General features: G+C 45.7%; 1 protein-coding gene across 3 annotated transcripts in view; it reads right to left on the bottom strand.

Annotated features, from left to right (window-relative positions):
• LOC147613227 (Pseudouridine synthase family protein) overlaps positions 1-17,302 on the bottom strand; it is a 200,982-nt gene that overhangs the window by 106,697 nt on the left and 76,983 nt on the right. For all 3 annotated transcript variants that reach the window (XM_086782493.1, XM_086782495.1, XM_086782494.1), the window contains exon 5: positions 3,256-3,404. In XM_086782493.1, coding sequence (XP_086638619.1) covers positions 3,256-3,404 — 149 coding nt within the window. The remainder of the gene's footprint in view (positions 1-3,255; positions 3,405-17,302) is intronic.

Genomic DNA, 17,302 nt, shown 5'->3' with positions numbered 1-17,302 from the left:
ACTAACCCGCTAAGGCTGAGGAATGACCTATGTAGCTCGTGCCTGACTTATCCTGGACTGAGAATGTACAATGGGGTCACGGCGTATGACAAATATCATCCTACTGGGTTGTAATAATGTACAAATGTTGCACTGATGATGATGAACAAGTTTGTCACCATGCACTGAGTGCAGAGTGCATGTGACATTCCCTCCTGCTTAGTTTCCGGCAGGTTCATGGCTTCCATGTAGTCCGCCAACAACTAGGGGTACTCCTGGAAGAGCTCCTCGTCTAGCCATACAGCTTCGTGGGTACCTCGATCTTGGAATTTGGTATAGAAGTGACGTATCCGTCGACTGGAACCATGCTTCCATCGATGAAGAAGAATCTGCTCGGGCTCAATAACTTCTGCTTCGTCTACCACGTCTGGCTGCTGTTCATCTGAAACATCAAACACTTCTGGACCAACATATGGTTTTAGCCAAGAAACATGGAAAATATCATGCATTGTCCAACTGGTAGGCAACTTTAACTTCATGGAGACATCACTTAACTTCTTAACTATTGGAAAAGGGCTAAAACTACGGAATGAAAGCTTGGGACAAGGTTTGCCCACTTGTTTCAATCTTTGTTTCATGATATGCAAATAGACCCAATCCCCTTTCCTTGAAGTGGACGTCTCGTCTAGACTTATTTGCTTGTCTGCTATATGCTTCCTGAGCTTTGGTCAAGCGGTCCTTGACTGACTCAATGATCTCGGAAAATGCTTCCGTGGTTTTAGTAGCCTCTAAAGATGGAGACACCATTCTCGTCAAAAGAGAAGAAAAACGACGACCAAAGGCTGCTTCATATGGAGTCTGTCCGACATTGGATGAATGAGTGTCGTTCAAGATAGCTTGGACCAATGGAAGATAATGTTCCCATTTGGACTCCTGGTCATGACAGTATTACTTGAGAACATCAAAGGCCAACTGGTTATAAATTTCTGTTTGGCCATCTGTCTGCGGATGGAATGCACTAGACAACTCCAACTTAGTTCCGAAGTTTTCAAATACTGCTCTCCAGAAATGCGAGGTAAACTTGGAATCACTATCTGATGTTATGGTGCTAGGCAAACCACAAACTGGATACCAATGCTTGAGAAACAGACGGGCTACGTCCTCCGTTGGGGCCGTACCCAAACCTTAGCCCGACATGTGAAATCTCATTTTTCATGACACGTGAGTAAACACTTTAAACCTTATATAGATTAGAAATTTCAAGCTTTTTCTAAATGAAAAGACCAAACGATCTAAAAAAGATTGAAGCATTTTTTAAATAGTTCAAAATGTAATACCCATTAAAACTTGGGGTAAAATGACAACACTGATTTTAAATAGTTGCCTTGGGAGCCAATGAGGTGATAGATCAAGTGGTGAAGGTGTTTGCCTAGGACCAAGAGGTCCCGGGTTCAAAACCCCCCTTGGTGCTTCCTCGGCCGCATCACCTACGGGTGGATAAATAAGCGCCTACGGGTGGCAGCCGTCTACTACGGACGGTGAAATTTGGTAACTATGGGAGGATCTTGGGCCAAAGGCCAGTTGAAAAAAAACATAGTTGCCTTGGGAACCTTGGACTGGAGGACTCATGGATGCCATGGCACAGTTGTGGGAAAAATCCGTTCCAACCCTTTGGAACACACATACACCATTTCCCATCCCTGCCATTCCTGTTTTCGTTCCCCAGTTCACATTGTTATTGTTTCATGATTGCGTATATATTTTTACATCATGGCATTCCATTTCCATTCCATAGCCCTATTTTGTACTACATTTGCGTTCCCATTCCTCGTTCCATGCAACTATGTGCCATAGTGAAGCTTTAAAGGCTGGAAACTTTAAGTCATGCAGTTGCTATAGTGTGTAGAGCGGAATCTTCATTGGCAACTTAATTTTATCTAAAATGATTGCCCCTATATTTTCTCTTTAATCCCCATCTTAAGCGAATTTCTAAACTATGCACGCGACTTTGATCCACAAGACCTCAATTGTTGGAAACTGGGCTGTATTTTGATATCCTATGTCGTTTACCTTGAGTACGATATATACTCATACAGATATCTAGCAAGAGTTATCTTTTGGCTATGCAAACGCTAACTTGCAGCTAGTGAATATGTTCACGCAGAAAGAGCAGATGTGTTTCTCTCTCCAGTAATCAAGTTTCATGTCTTCGTCACTTTGATATTCTAATATCATAGTTATTGGGGAACGTCGTTCCCCCTCTAGGGAACAGGGGAACGCCGTTCCCCAGTCCTGGACGTTCCAAAACATTCAGGAACGTTCCCCCACAAGCAACGGCCAGGGGGAAACGTTCCGAAACATTCCCCTTGGTAACAGGCCTAGAAACCCTTTATAAAAGGGCAAAATGTTTTAAAAAATGAATTTTTCCTCTATTTTTTCCACTCAACTATGCATACATAACATAAATTTTCAAAGTTTTAGCCCTACTTAAAATTCATCATTTTAAATAACCATTTAAAGATATCCATTAGTTTTGTTTGCTGACATGGCATTCCCCCGTTCCCGTTCCTGTTCTTGGGGTTCAAAACGTTCCCGTTCCCAAGGGCCAAAACGTTCCCCCCTTCCCGTTTTCTGGTAACTATGTAGAATCCTATGTCCTTTACCTTGAGTAACATATATACTTATACAGTCATTTCGCAACTCTCCGGTAACCAAGTGCTATGTCTTCGTCACTTTGTACTAATGCATAGTTTGGCAAAAGGATACAGAGCAAAATCCTACAGTCTGCAGTTAGGTATGTCGGACTCAAGAACATGCACATACTACCAGCTTGGCAGTCAGAGGCATCAGTCAACAGCTGCATTTTCAATTTGCTTCACTCAGAAGCATAGGAGACCGTGTCGAGCCCTCTCAGCCAATGGTAGCAAGGCATAGGACATATCTGATATACGAGGCTGAACCCAGAAAGGTGATACACCAGATGAAAGACAAAAGAAAGTGTATCGACCATCTTCAAGTGCTAAAACTTTGAATGTGACTCTAATGAAGTTTACAAGCTGCAAAAAGGTATTATATTCATAATCTAGCTTTGAGCCATCAAACCTATGACTGCAAGTTGGAGCAACAGCATTGAAACAATCGATGTAGGGACGATACAGAAAAAAACCAACAGCATTGAAACAATCAATCTAGCTTTGAGCCATCAAACCTATGACTGCAAGTTAGAGCAGCAGCATTGAAACAATCAATGTAGGAAGGATACAGAAAAAAACTAACTTGTTAACTGGTACAATACCAAATATCTGTATGGTATTTGGAAGATACTGATTTATTCTGTCTGCAACGTCAACTCCATCCTCGCCATTTCCCCGTGTCCCTTGCTCGACCTCCATCTTGAAGGAAATAACTGTCGACAAAGAGTGTACCTGAAGGAGACCATCATGAAAAAAATAACCCTAGCTGCAATATGCATCCGGGATCTTTGAACCATAGCCGTTCCAATAATTTGGTGCAAGAAACCCTCTTGTTAAGAAAATAATTAGCACAATAATCCCAAATTAAAGAAGTTTGCAAACAAACTTAATCTTTTGCAGATATAGCTTTTATTAAGTACGAGAGATGGTACAACCAATAGTAATAAGTATATAAATAAAATATGTGAGTACGTCAATCATGGCTGAGCCAATCAATTTTGCCGGACTTTACCAGACCAGCCTGTACAGAAGTAAGACAATGGTATCCGAGGAGAAAATGGGCTGTACCCTTTTCTGCCTTTCTTTTAAATATTGGTTCCAGACACCTCTAACAATGTGATCAATGTCTGCCCAAAACGAACCAGAAATTTTGGAAGAGAACAAGGCATGCACTCAATAACTCGTACACATCTCACCTTCCAGACATGCCATGCAGCTATGCTGGCTTTCATCAATCTACCATGCTGTGTAAAAAATTATTGGACTTTGAAGCATGGCCACGGTCAGCGCTCACGGAGCAGCACAGAAGCGGACAGCAGCCATACACGCACAGGCGGCCTCAGACGTGGCCGGCCCCCCCCTTCTCTCCTTGAACCCATGCATACCACTATAAAGGTGAAGCCTGGAGGGTTAGGAAGGGCCACGGGCTTATAGCCCTTATATATCATGGTCAAGAACCATCGTATGCGCATGTAGAATTATTGCTTACACATGGCAGCCAGGTGGCAAGACAGAACCGCCGACACCCCCCTTTCGTCCAACACGGCTGAAGCCATTTTTGGCTTACGACAGAGGCACTACTAGCACGCTCGATTACTGATTACGATGGCAGTTATGATGGCCATGCTGGATGCCCATAGGTCTTAAACTTAGTTGGGCTTACAATGCTCCTTACAATGTCAGATGTTGACATGGCCCCTTTTCTTTTGCTTGTATCAGCGGCAGGCCAGCAGCGTGCAACGCAGAAGGGGTGAGGGGAAAGATAAGGCTACTACGCTCATCGGGCTCGGGTTGTCTGACAACCGTGGATTTCACCAAGAGCTCAAAGGAGGTATGGGACAACTTGTTTGGTAATAAATCGTTAACCTCAGAGTCTTCCTTGAGCAAAAAAAAAAATCTACTTCAAAACTTTTGAGCAATCTAGGCTCTATAATACAATTCCTCTCTAGCTTGGAAGTTGCAGTGGATGAAAATGATGAAATTTGTTCTTCTATCAAGTAAAGAAGAGGTTACAAAATTCTGTGAAACCTTGATTGTACTAAGGGTGGTTTGGGAAATGACTTATGATGTGATGATTGCAGTCCACATACATGAAGACCACTGCAAACAGCAATCTGAGATTTCCTTTGAGTCAGATAGGATCGTGTTCACAAAGAGAAAAGGAAAAATAACTATCACATGCAATTTATGCAAGATCCTCAGACATCATGAAGATGGCCAAAGAGCAAAAGAAGATGCATGCAAACCTGGTGTGTGGGTCATGGGTTCTCTAACCACGTGGTCTCCCAAAATTGATGTGTGAATGTGTCAACCTTTCCTTGTATGTGTGTATTCCATCTTTGTAATAAGCCTTGAATCTTATAAAAGGCTCCATCATTCCTGCATAGCCCTGTTTAGATCTAAAGGGGGGGGTGTTGAAAGCAAGCCTTAAATTTGAATACAAATGTTGATTGCATGTAAACAGCCTCTTAGTAAGTGTTTGTGTGTTTGTGTGTAAACCACCTCTTAAAGGGGCACATAATATCTAGATATTTTATGTGGACTGATCTAAGCAATGATGTCAGCAATAGTGCCATGTGTCAACTCCATGTGAGTGTGACTTAGTCAAAAGATAACCCCCATGGGCTATAAAAATGTACTCACTCCTAGTACTTTCATATCATAGCAATCACATCAATATAGTACTTGAGTTTTGTGCAATCATTGTCTTGTTCTCTCTTTCACTCGACCATGGCTGCTCCACTGTTTCAGCCACCAAAGCTGAACCCTAACCCTAACCCTAAAATATCAACATGGTTTCAAAGCAAGACTCTTTCCTTCTCTCTCTATTGCCTTCTTCCCCTGTTGCCCGCCATGTTCTTCTGTTGTCGCCCTTCTTCAAATACCTAGCTTAGTTTAGCCAAGCCCTCAGCTCAACCAAGCACATGACGACTAGATGCCAGAACGAGATTTGTATATGGGAGAGGCAACGATGCCAAATGACCCATTGGACGGCAACGATGCCAGAACAAGATTTGTATATGGGAGGCTACGATCCGAGATGACCCATTGACGGCAAGTATGCCAAATATCTTGGTTTTTGGCAGTCATTGTTGTGACCAGATGGTCCAGATGACTGTATTGGATTTCGCAGTCAGGCGGTCATTGCGACCAAATGGCCCAAATGACTTTATTGGATTTCGCAGTTGGGCAGTCGTTCCGACCAGATGGCCCAGATGATTGTATTGGATTTCATAGTCAATCGCTCAATGGGACCAGATGGCCCAGATGACTACTAATGAATTCTTGGTTGGACCTTTAAGATCATTGGAGGATATATAATGCTTTCCATGACAGTTTATGAAAACCATAAAAAGGAGGATCCTATATTGAGGGATCCACCAGGGGTGAAAGAGCCAGAGCAGATTGAGTTTCATTCCGTGAGAAAAAGAGGAAGGCAGTGGTCAGAAAGTTCCTCTTGGAATTTGAGAATTATTCGCTGTTGGTTGTGAAATGGATGCCAGAGAAGTACTTCAAGGACTATCCAAATATATTACGAGCTTATGAGGAAGTGGCTCATCCGGACATATTTGAAATACAGGTATATCGACGTCTTGCGATCAAGACAGATTCAAGAGAGGGAGGAATTGTATCTCTAGCCCTCTTCATCATATATATATATATATATATATACATATATATGTATATATGTATATATATATGTATGTATGTATATATGTATATATATACATATATATGTATATATGTATATATATATATATATATATATATATATATATATATATATATATATATATATATATATATATATATGTATGTATGTATGTATGTATGTATGTATGTATGTATGTATGTATGTATATGTACATATGTATATATGTATATATGTATATATATATATGTATATCTATATATATATGTATATATGTATATCTGTATCAGGCTTACTTCGTATGAAAGGTACGATACGGTACGGTACGATAAAATACGGTACTAATTGGTACCTTAAAATTTTTGAGGTACGGTACGATATTAGTACGTTTTTTTTTTTAATACTTCCTAAACTTAAAAATTGTAGACAAGAAGTTACAAAATAGTAGGACCATGAACATAATGTCATCATGCCATTAGAGTACAAAATTGGTACAGAAGGATAGGCCAATAACTCATGGCATGGGCGACCGCCAACATGCGTACATACATGACACTACATACTACAATACATCATCAATGGGCTAGAACGAGATAGATGCCCAATGCCTAGAGAGCTATAACATATCAAAAGTCTACATCATCACCAACATCTGCATGATCATCAACATGATCACTACTAGAGTGTCCATCAAGAGAGTTCTCTGAAGAGGACTCTTCGAAGGTGGACGAGACACTCTGGGGATCATTCTCGCTAAGTAGGTTGCCGTCATCATCAAACAAGGACTCTCTAGGCAGTGGGGTATCATCATGAGGGGGCAATGGAATATCATCATGAAGGCGGGGATTGGAGCTCGAGGATCCCCGCCTCACATATGTGCGAAGGCCACCCTCTGCCGATGTCGAAGGCGGAGGCCTATGAACTCCAACTGCTCGGTCCCGTCCATGCTGACTCCTCGTGCTGCGAGTATCTGCTGCCACAAGCTCACTATAGAGCTCCATGAAGATTGCCTCCTCCTCCTCATCAGGTTGTTGATTGACACTTGCAAAGTTTTCACTCGTCAACGTGAAAGTGTCAACATTGACCTACACATTAAGGCACAAAAGTTAGTCTGTACACAAAACTTAAAAGTTATGAGTCATGACAAGTTAGAGTCTAGACTTGTCACTTACCTGCTTGGGACTACCCATACTAAGAAGGCCCTGCATCATGGGCAAGTTAGTGCGGCAGTAGACCAACCGCTCCAACTGTCGTGTGCTCAGTCGATTGCGTATCCTCGTGTGGCCGCTTCATCATGTGCCGATGGTGGTGCTAGTGGTGGTGCCGGTGCGTGTGTTGATGATGCTCCTCTACTTGAATTTGAGCCGCCGCTCATCTTCCACGAAATGTCATCGGCAATGCTTTGCGGAATCTCCTTGCATGGGGCAACTTGTCCCCCAATCTTTGAAAGGTGCTGGAGAAGCCTTGTTGCACCACTGGTGTATGACTTGCCGCAATATCGGCATGTCCAATGATGGGAGTTGGACTTCTTGGTGTCCTTCTCCACATCGAGGCAATGCAAATCAAAAGCCTCATGCTTCTCCCGAGGCATGATGGATAAGACAAGGGCTAAAGCGTGGAGTAGAGGAGAGAGCGTAGAGTAGATGAAGTATGGGAAGAGCTTGGAGGAAGAGAACTTGGAGTAGAGGCTCAAGTGGGATGGAAGGAGCTTGGAGGAGGGTGGAGGAGGGTGGAGGGGAGGCTTGGAGTAGAGGCTTGGTCCTTGAGGCTTGGAGTAGATGGAGGGTGGTGGAGGAGAGGCTTGGAGTAGATGGAGGAGAGGCTTGGTCCTTGAGGCTTTTATAGAAGGACTCAGGAGAGATGCCCATTTTGAAAGGAAAACAGCCAAGAAAACGGGCAGAAAACGATCAGAAAAAACGGGCAGAAAAACGGCTATTTCCAACGGGCAGAAACAGGGCAAAATCGTACCCGACCGTACGGATACGTACGCTACCGTATGGAACGAATCGTACGTACGATCTGATCTGTACGACGTACGAAACTAAGCATGATCTGTATATATATATATATATGTATATAAATATATATTGGACTGGAATTGACCATTATTTTGCTAATATAATGGTTACTTGGACATGCTCTAGTTTGGGTGGTAGCGATGCCCGATTGCCCAAGGAGCAAAATTAGTATATGGGAGGCAATGATGCCAGATGACCCATTGATGGCAACGATGCCAGAACGAGATTTGTACATGGGAGGCAACGATGCCAGAACGAGATTTGTATATGGGAGGCAACAATGAAAGGTCCATATACCATCATTCCCTGACTTTGGCAATCCAAAGATAAAATCCATAGCAATACTCTCCCATAGAACATTCAATGGGTGCAATAATCCTACCAGTGTTTGTTAATCAATCTTGACCTTCTGACAAACCAAACATTCTTGAATCATAAAGTTCAATGTACTTTCTCATAGTAGGCCAATAGAAGTAGCTCTCCAAAGCTTGAAGTGTAGTCAAGGTGTCTCTATGCCCCATGTAGGAAGGACCGTGACACTCTTCCATTACCTTGGCCTGAATTCTCCGTGTGTCACACGTAACCTGGGTTTGCATTATAAGAAAATTCTACTTGATAAAATAAAAAGTCACCAAATCTCTAATTTGCAATCTGTTCCAAAACATGGTAGCATAAGGATCCTTCATCAAAGTGAAATCCATATGTACCCCATAGAAACCACATGGCTCAGGGGTCTCCGAGATAATGCATCTGCTTCCTTGTTGTCTTTCACATTCATAGGCCACAACATGGCCTGCTTGGTTCAAGACTACTCCAATGCAATCTTATCATGTTCAACCACAAAAAGGTTGAACATGATAACCAACACCAGTCCTTTGCTAGCATAAAGTCTTAATGCTTCAAAAGGGTTCTATTTCAGCTTTGGTTCACAAAGATTCCACAACTTTATTTGTCAAAACACACAATGGGCTAAGCACCACTGCAAACCATTCATCGAACTTCCTGGCATGATGTCAATCTGATGATCTTTTGATCTCTCCGGCTTCTTTGCCTTCCGTTCCCTTACCTGTCCTGAGGAAACTGCATCTAAGAGAACAGGCCTAGGAGTAGCTTCCTTGTCTCCTCCATGAAAAATAATGTGGGTAGCTCTAGATCCTTTTGCAATGGTGACTCCTTTGGCCCCAATTGAGGCCGACACAAGAGAGTGGCAAACCCTACCCAGAGGCGGGACCATCGGTCCACGTCGAGAGCCAAGCCGTGTTGGCGGCATGTTGGGCTAGCAGGATCCAGGAGGATACCGTTGTGTCAGAGAACCGTTTTGAGAAGTTATCTTAGTAGCCCCTAGATGGTGATGGCTCCCCCTCTATTCTTTCAAGGGAACACCCCCCTTCCTTTTCTAGAGACTATTACCTCATCAGAACCCCCCTCCACGTTTTCAGCCTTCTGTAGGGATCGCTGACCCTCCAAAGCATGCAATGGGCCCGGCCTCGCAGCCATCTCCTCCCCCGAACCCTTCTACCCACATCAACCCCCCCCCCACCTCTCCAGAGCACTCCTGCCGCCTTCCTATTGTGTCTAACCCAGAGCGGCAACGGCCGGCCAGCTCTGTTCGCTGCTTAATTTGTCATTTTTCGGAGCTGGTAGAGATGCCCATCGCTGCCCCTCCGATCCGGGCTCTCCCTCCGGAGTTCCCAGGCGGCCCCCCCACCAGGGTACATACAGCAAGTCGACTGTAGTTTTTTTCCAATGCCTCCCCATTGATGGCGTTGGCATGTTCAAGGAGACGGTGGCTCCCATCCGCATTTGTGTCATGCTATTCCGCTCCATGATGTCCACCCCAAAGAGTGGAGCGATGATCTTCTCTTCCCCTTGAGTGCAGCACAAGGGACAGACTCGAGCACGGAGTAAGTGTCCACCGCTATACAAGGACAGACCATTGACCTTTCGCATGTGGTCAACTCAAGCACCATTGTCACTGGATGGGCTCAGTGGGTGACCATCATAGGAGAGGATTGTGTCGGCTTCCTGAATGTCTACGCACCGAACATGGCAGTAGGCAACAGAGTCACCTTCTAGAGTACGGTTCATCGGTCCTTGCCGCAGGCAAATTTTAAGTGTATGGGTGGGGACTTTAACATGCTAGAGTCGACCGATAACAGATTCGGTGGTGGCATGGCTACCATATCAGGTACGGAGTACTCAGCTTGGGAGCAATTGATTTTGGCTCTGAGGGGACAGGACCATTGGCATCTTCTAGAGTTTGGCCGTAGTCTCGAGAGTCTTTCTCCAGATTTGACAGGAGGAATACCGGCCCCAACCTATCGAGACTCAATCGGTTCTATGTTGACAAGTGCGCTTGTGGGCGTGGCGGCATGATTGGCATTTTGGCTAACACTACAATTTTCGACCATGCACTGGTTATTCTCACCCGAGATCAACCCTGGAGACAGGACAGACAGGTGAGTACCCAGTTCCACATAGCTTCATTCGGGACCCAAAGATCTTCAGCAGGATAAAGGGGATTTGGGAGAGGCTTGATTTTCACTCAGAAGCAGTCGCCGTAGAAGCCCTGGATGGAGGTCTTGGCAAGACTAGTAGTCTTTTACAGGAGGCAACGCAGAGAAGATTGGCTAGCTTCCGAGAGCAGCAGAGGAGTATTCGCACGGGTCTTGCCTCTCTACAGCGGCTCCAAGAGAGTGCACGAGATAGTCCGTGAATTGAGGGTCAACCGGTTGGCGCCACCCATACAGAGCTCAGATCCATAGAGGAGCACCGGCGGGGGGAGTAAAAAAACCATGCCACAGCCTCTTTTAGACACGGGCGCGAGACAGCGTCATTGGAGATTTCTTTGAGATTGCAAGCCCACATAGACGGACAAAGAGGATCTGCAGGTTGAGGAGCCCAGATGGATCCATTGTTACAGACTCCCCTCATATGAGAGCCATTGCCACAAATTTCCTGAGCACTCTTCTCACCGGTGTTGGATGCGAATGAGCAGGTGTCGCGGCACACAAGAGAGGTGGTCCCTCACGCTCTCAAGACTTTCCTCCTCACCCCCTTCACATCTGAGGAGTCGGCAGAGGCTATAACGACGTTACCGAGGGGCCATCTTCCAGCCTCTTTATTTCTACGGCATTGGGATGTCATGGAAGGTGGCCTCAAGTCTACCTTCAATGAGATAATGGTTACAAGAGCCATGCTCGAGAGGTTGTCGAAGGGTTTGATCCACTTGATACCCACGGAGGGTGGTGAGACAGATTGGAGATACGATAGTGGAGACCCATCACCCTCTTAGGGACTACCTACAAAATTCTGGCCAAGGCCATCAGCCACCAGAGATTGCAGCCCTTTCTCCCCAACTTGATTCATCATACACAGACCACTGTCGTTCAAGATCAAAGTATTCTGGACAACATCTTAACCTACTGAGAGGCAATCATGTCGGCTAGGATGCAACAGCATGATCACAAAGCCTCGCTGATTAGGGTGTTGAGACACGATGGGAGACATCCATCCTGACCCCAAGCTACCATCACTCAGTTCTTCCGACCACAAGAGGACGAGCCATGGATAGCCTCATCAAGCCAAACATTCTCAAGTGCTTGACACGCCAGACCCCACTTTGGTGTGACTCTAGACCGGGCCACGGTACTACAACGAGCCCGACGTCCCAGACTCCTTCAACCTCGCCAGCAACAAACACATCGGCACCAGCATGGGGAGATCTTGGAGAGGTACAAAACCACCTTCCCACGTCCCAGGGATCTATAGGGCCTTCTACAGGCTAACCCCATGCTCGATATCCTTGATGGCCCCCTCCCCCTACCAGGGGGTTAGCTCCATACGTTGTTTAATGATGATGGTCCCACTATGTATCATATGGCTCGGATTTGACATTCCTAGCTCATAGTTCTAGTTTTTTGTTTTCTTTTGTACCATGATGAGATTATATGGCACTATTGTATCACTTTTTGTCTCATACACCCACTGGGTCTTTTCAAGACGTTTAATATAACTCTCTCTATAAGCCGAGCGGGGCGTGCAGTGACAAACCCAACCACGTGTCCAAGAAATAAAGATATATATAGAGAGAGCGGAGAGATAGAAGGGAATAGGGATATTGCTCAGTACACCACATTGAGCGGAGAACAAGCCCCGCCACCTTTCAGGAATTTATTCAAGAACAATCCACGGGTACACTAGCCAGGATCAATACAATCAAAGAATACAAAACAAACAGATATGCTGATGTAGGATATCCAAATCAATGTCGATGTCGCAAGATCTCTGATGCCAGGCACACCACGAGGATGACCCACAAGTATCTCTCACCGCGCTAGTACCAGATCCAACATCCAAATCAAAATCCAATGAATCCAAGACAAATCCGGATCAAGTCTAAGTCCAAAATCCAAGTTCAAATCCAAATCCAAGTCCAAATTCCATGTCCAAGTTCCATGTTCATGTCTAAGCTTCATGCCCAAGCTATATGTCCAAGTTCCATGTTTATGTCCAAGCTTCATGTCCAAGCTATATGTCCAAGTTCCATGCCCAAGTTCCATGTTCATTTCCAAGTTCCATGCCCAAGCTATATGTCCAAGTCCAAATAACTCCGACCTCATACACGAGGTATAGAGGAGATGTGTATAGTTGACGAAGTATTTGTTGTCCAAACTTTATATTCTGTTGTCCAATCCGGAATAGAGACAACCCACAAGAAAGCTTGCAGCACAGAGATGGATGCACCCAGACAAGTCTATGGCAGCCACCAGGTGGTACAAAGCTATGGTAGGCATAGACGGTGCTGAGAGGTACAGGCAACATTGACGGCTGTATGGTACAGCCAGATGGCACAAAAGCAGCACGTCCAAGCGGCAAAGCTTCAAATGCAACGCACAACAGATTTAGGCAACAGGGGTTCAGATGGCAACGCACGATAGGCAAGAGCAGTAGGGGGTATAGGCAGCGACCAAGTGGCTGCTCTGGCCCTGAAGGCGGCTCGTGAGACTGAAGGCAGCAATGCTGGTCAGCGCACAGCCACTGTTGGCGCAAAGGGCTGGTAGTATTTCTGTCTGGCGGCATTGAGGGTTGGCTGATGGAGCAAGCAACAGCAACAGCACTTGAGTGGCTGAGACAGGGCATACTGGTGGCTGGCGGCTGTAGTGGCTACGCAATACAGCCAGGAGTTGGAGGCGGATGCAGTGGCAGAGGTGCTGGCGGAGGCACACAATGCTCACAGCTCCAACAGTACATATGGTGGCGACGGGGGGCTGCAGCAGCAGTTCACAAGCGGTGCATAAATGATAGGAGGTTGGTGGCGGTAGAAGAGACTCCACGTTTCTTGATGATGAAGATGGCGATGAGCTTCTTCATTCTACGATGGAGGCCACCCCCTTGATGTTGACGATGAAGGAAAATCCCTAGCCTTGTTCAACGATCTTCATGTCTTGTCCTTGATGATCTTCAAGCTCTTGATGAAGCTCCTTCAATCTTAATGATCTCGTTCATGGTACTACAAGAGAAGTCCAATCCTTTTTATACTTGTAAGAGACCCTGCTTTTTGCCAAAAAGCCTTCATGCTTTTGCTTTGCCTTTTTATGCTTTGCTTTTCCTTTTTTGCCTTTGCTTTTGCTCTTTTTACTTTAATTAATAAAATATTACTCAACTTTTGGTGCTTTTCTTTTCTGGCTTTAAGGCCTTGCTTTTTGGCCTTAGAGCTGCTTTTTGAGAAAGCACCTTTTAGCTTTTTGGTCCAGCTCAGTCTTCTCCTTCCAATGGTGCCCTAGGCTCGCGGTCAATCTTGCTTTTTCCTGCTTTTTGACCAAGATGGTGCTTTTTCTTAATCAAACCTTATGGACCCTGTCCCCATGTCTTCTTCCACCTTTATGGTGTCCGGGCATGGATTTCATCATGTGAAATAGACCTAGGAGGGCCAAATAGTTACACTCTCTCTCAACTTGTGCACAGCTGGTGCACATGTTGTAAGTATCAACGCGTTTGTCACGGTCTTTCCCTTGGTAATTTCGGGAGGAGTATTTTCCAAGAAGCATGCAACCTTCTCTAAGGGCTACTCCAGACATCATAGGACACAATGACCCGCACCTATGGGGAGCACTTCCTGGACCTTGGCAAAGCTCACGGACTAGCCATCTACAATGGCTTACCCATTATAGATGGCCCTTCGCTTAGCCCGATGGCCCGGCTCCAGCTCTTTCAAATGCTACCCCTTCGCACATAGCCCCAGTATAGTGGACTACTTGATGGGCTCCCTCTCCTTGATACCACTCATCTCGAACTTCACCATCTCGCCTCGCCCTATTGGAGTCGCAGTCAACCATGCATATCTAGCCTTCTCCCTCACATTCCAGTACACCACCCAGCCCCTGTTCTATAACACTACCACCATCCGAGATACCACTTGTAAGCCTAGTAGGGCATGTCATTACAGATTTAACCACGTATCCAAGTGATATAAATAAACAAAGAAGATAGAGAAGGGTAGAGAGAAGGGATAGGGGATTTTGCATAGTACACCACAGTGAGCGGGAAACAGGCCCCGATCCCTTTCAAGAATTTATTCAGGAACAATCCATGGGCACGCTGGCCAAAATCAATACAACAATGAATACAAAAGCAAACAAATATGCCGATGTACAAACCCAAGTTGATGTCCATGTCAAGGCACAAGATCTCTGATGCACGGGGATGACCCACAAGAATCACTTCCCGGTCTAGTACCAAATCCAATATCCAAATCCAAATCCAAGTTCAAGTCCAAATCCCTTGTCCTGTAGTCGAAGTACACAGGAGATATGAAGAAAAGGCGAAGCTTATGATGACCAGCTGCAAAACTCTATTGCCCAATCTGGAGTAAACGCAGCCCGCAAGAAGTCGTTTGGTGGAGAATGAACCAAGTTGGGTCCTGGAGGTAGCACTGTATGTTCAGTTAGTGGCCCAATATAGCACGTGGCGCAGCCCAAAGGGAGAAAAGGGGGGGGGGGTGGTAGTGATCAAGTGGTGGTGCTATATAGGGCACGCGGCAGGTGGCCCACAAGCACTAAAGTGACAGCAAGTGGCAGCAACAGCAGCTGACGGTGCTCGCGGTGGCTGGCTGGCAACGTTGCTGGCAGCAAGCGTAAAGGCACAGTCGGCAACATTCAAAGGCGCGAAGGTGGCACTAGCAACGGAACAGGTGCGACAATAGGGGTGTGGCAGCAGGCGGTGCTGGCTGGTTACAAGTGTTCAACATGACAGCTGCACAAGAGACATCATGGAGGCGGCCAGGTGTTGGAAGCGGCTGGCGCAAACAAACTGAAGGCGGCACACGGCTCCAGCGGCAAAGATGCAGCTGTACAGCAGATCGATGAAGGGAAAACCAACCAATCGGCAAAGATGAAATCCATGTTCAAGGATGATGTTGATGAAAGGGCCTAACTATGTCGATGAGGTTGATGCAAAGATTTTATCTTCAAGGATGAGGATGGAGATGATGATCTTCACTCTCAATGATCTTGTTCCTGGGGCTACAAGAGAGGTTCGAGCCTTTTTATACTTGAGGAGAACCCTGCTTTTTGCCAAAAGAAATGCTTTTGCTTTCCTTCTTTTACTTTGCTTTTACTCTCACCATGCTCCTGTGGAAAAAGGAAGGGTGGAGGGGATGAGGTTCTAGTGGGTCACGGAGGGATGCCATATGTGGGGTGAGGTGTTCGGAGTCGGTGGGCGGTGGTCCTAGAAGATCCTCCAAGCGTGCTTGTAATCTTGTCCCAAGAATAGCTGGTATTGTTCGTGCTCAAGCTTGGCTAGGTGGCCTTGCTTCTTCCTCCTTATCGGACATCGCAAGACCGCTTGTACCTGTCGGTGAGGCAGGCTCGGGTCTCACAATTACTCCTCGTCATACCAACTATTCTATGGGATAGTTCCACAAGGTGGTATGGGGTGGCTCTGGTATGTGGGAAGGCGGTTGTGGGGCGAATGTGTGTAGGGTGGTTGCGAGCTGTGTGGTGAGCTCATCAAGTGTGATGTGGGGGTTAAGGTCACAGAGGGTGTGGTAACTGTGGTGGGGGTAGATGGGAGAGTTCCCTCTAGTGAAGTAGTGTAACTATTTGGCCCTCCTAGCTCTATTTCACATGATGGAACCCTTGCTCGGACACTTGACAAGTGGAAGAAGGAATGGGGACAGGGACCATAAGGTTTGCTCAAGAAAAAGCAAGAGTCTTGGTCAAAAAGCAAGGAAAGAAAAAAGTCAAACTGGGTTGATCGCGAGCAAGGGACACCACTGGCAAGAGGAGACTGAGTCGGACCAAAAAGCTTAAAGCCGCTTTTTCAAAAAGCAGCTCCAAGGCCAAAAGAAGAGCCCCGAAGTTAGAAAAGCAAATTTAAAGAACTTTTGACAAAAGTTGAGTAATATTGTATCATTAAAAAGCAAAAAGGGAAAAGCAAAGATAGGCAGGATGCACAATGGGAGAGCATAGGATGACGGTGGACTAGTCGGCTGAGAACTTCTCTCATGAAAGGGACATGCTGGTCCCACTCTTGGTTCACATGTTTAACAGGGCCTTATGCGAGGACTTCCCCACTAGTTGGTCCTCCAACACCATTGTGCCCATTTTGAAGGCAGCTGATCCCCCATGGACCATAGCAATTACAGGACTATCATGATTGGTCATACTTTGGCCAAGATCTATGGGTCAATTTCGGAGCATGAGTTGAGCAAGTGGGCCGAGGAGCAGACTCTGAGCACTAGGGCAGGCAGGTTTCAAGAGACGGCACTCCACATTGAACCATATCTTCACACTACGGGCAATCATTGAGGGGAGAACCCTGGGGCATCAGATATACTGCTGCTTTGTGGATTTCCGCAAGGCTTTTGATACCATCCCACGAGCTATAGATTGATGAGGAGATTGCAGGATATTGGGGTACCAGCAGAGATGGTTTGGGGGATTCTCGCACTCTATGAA

The sequence above is a fragment of the Cibotium barometz genome, chromosome 44, assembly GCF_041138505.1.
Source record: "Cibotium barometz isolate CiBa-2024 chromosome 44, ASM4113850v1, whole genome shotgun sequence".
In the NCBI taxonomy this organism is placed as follows: Eukaryota; Viridiplantae; Streptophyta; class Polypodiopsida; order Cyatheales; family Cibotiaceae; genus Cibotium; species Cibotium barometz.
This window is presented reverse-complemented; position numbering and strand designations above follow the sequence as displayed.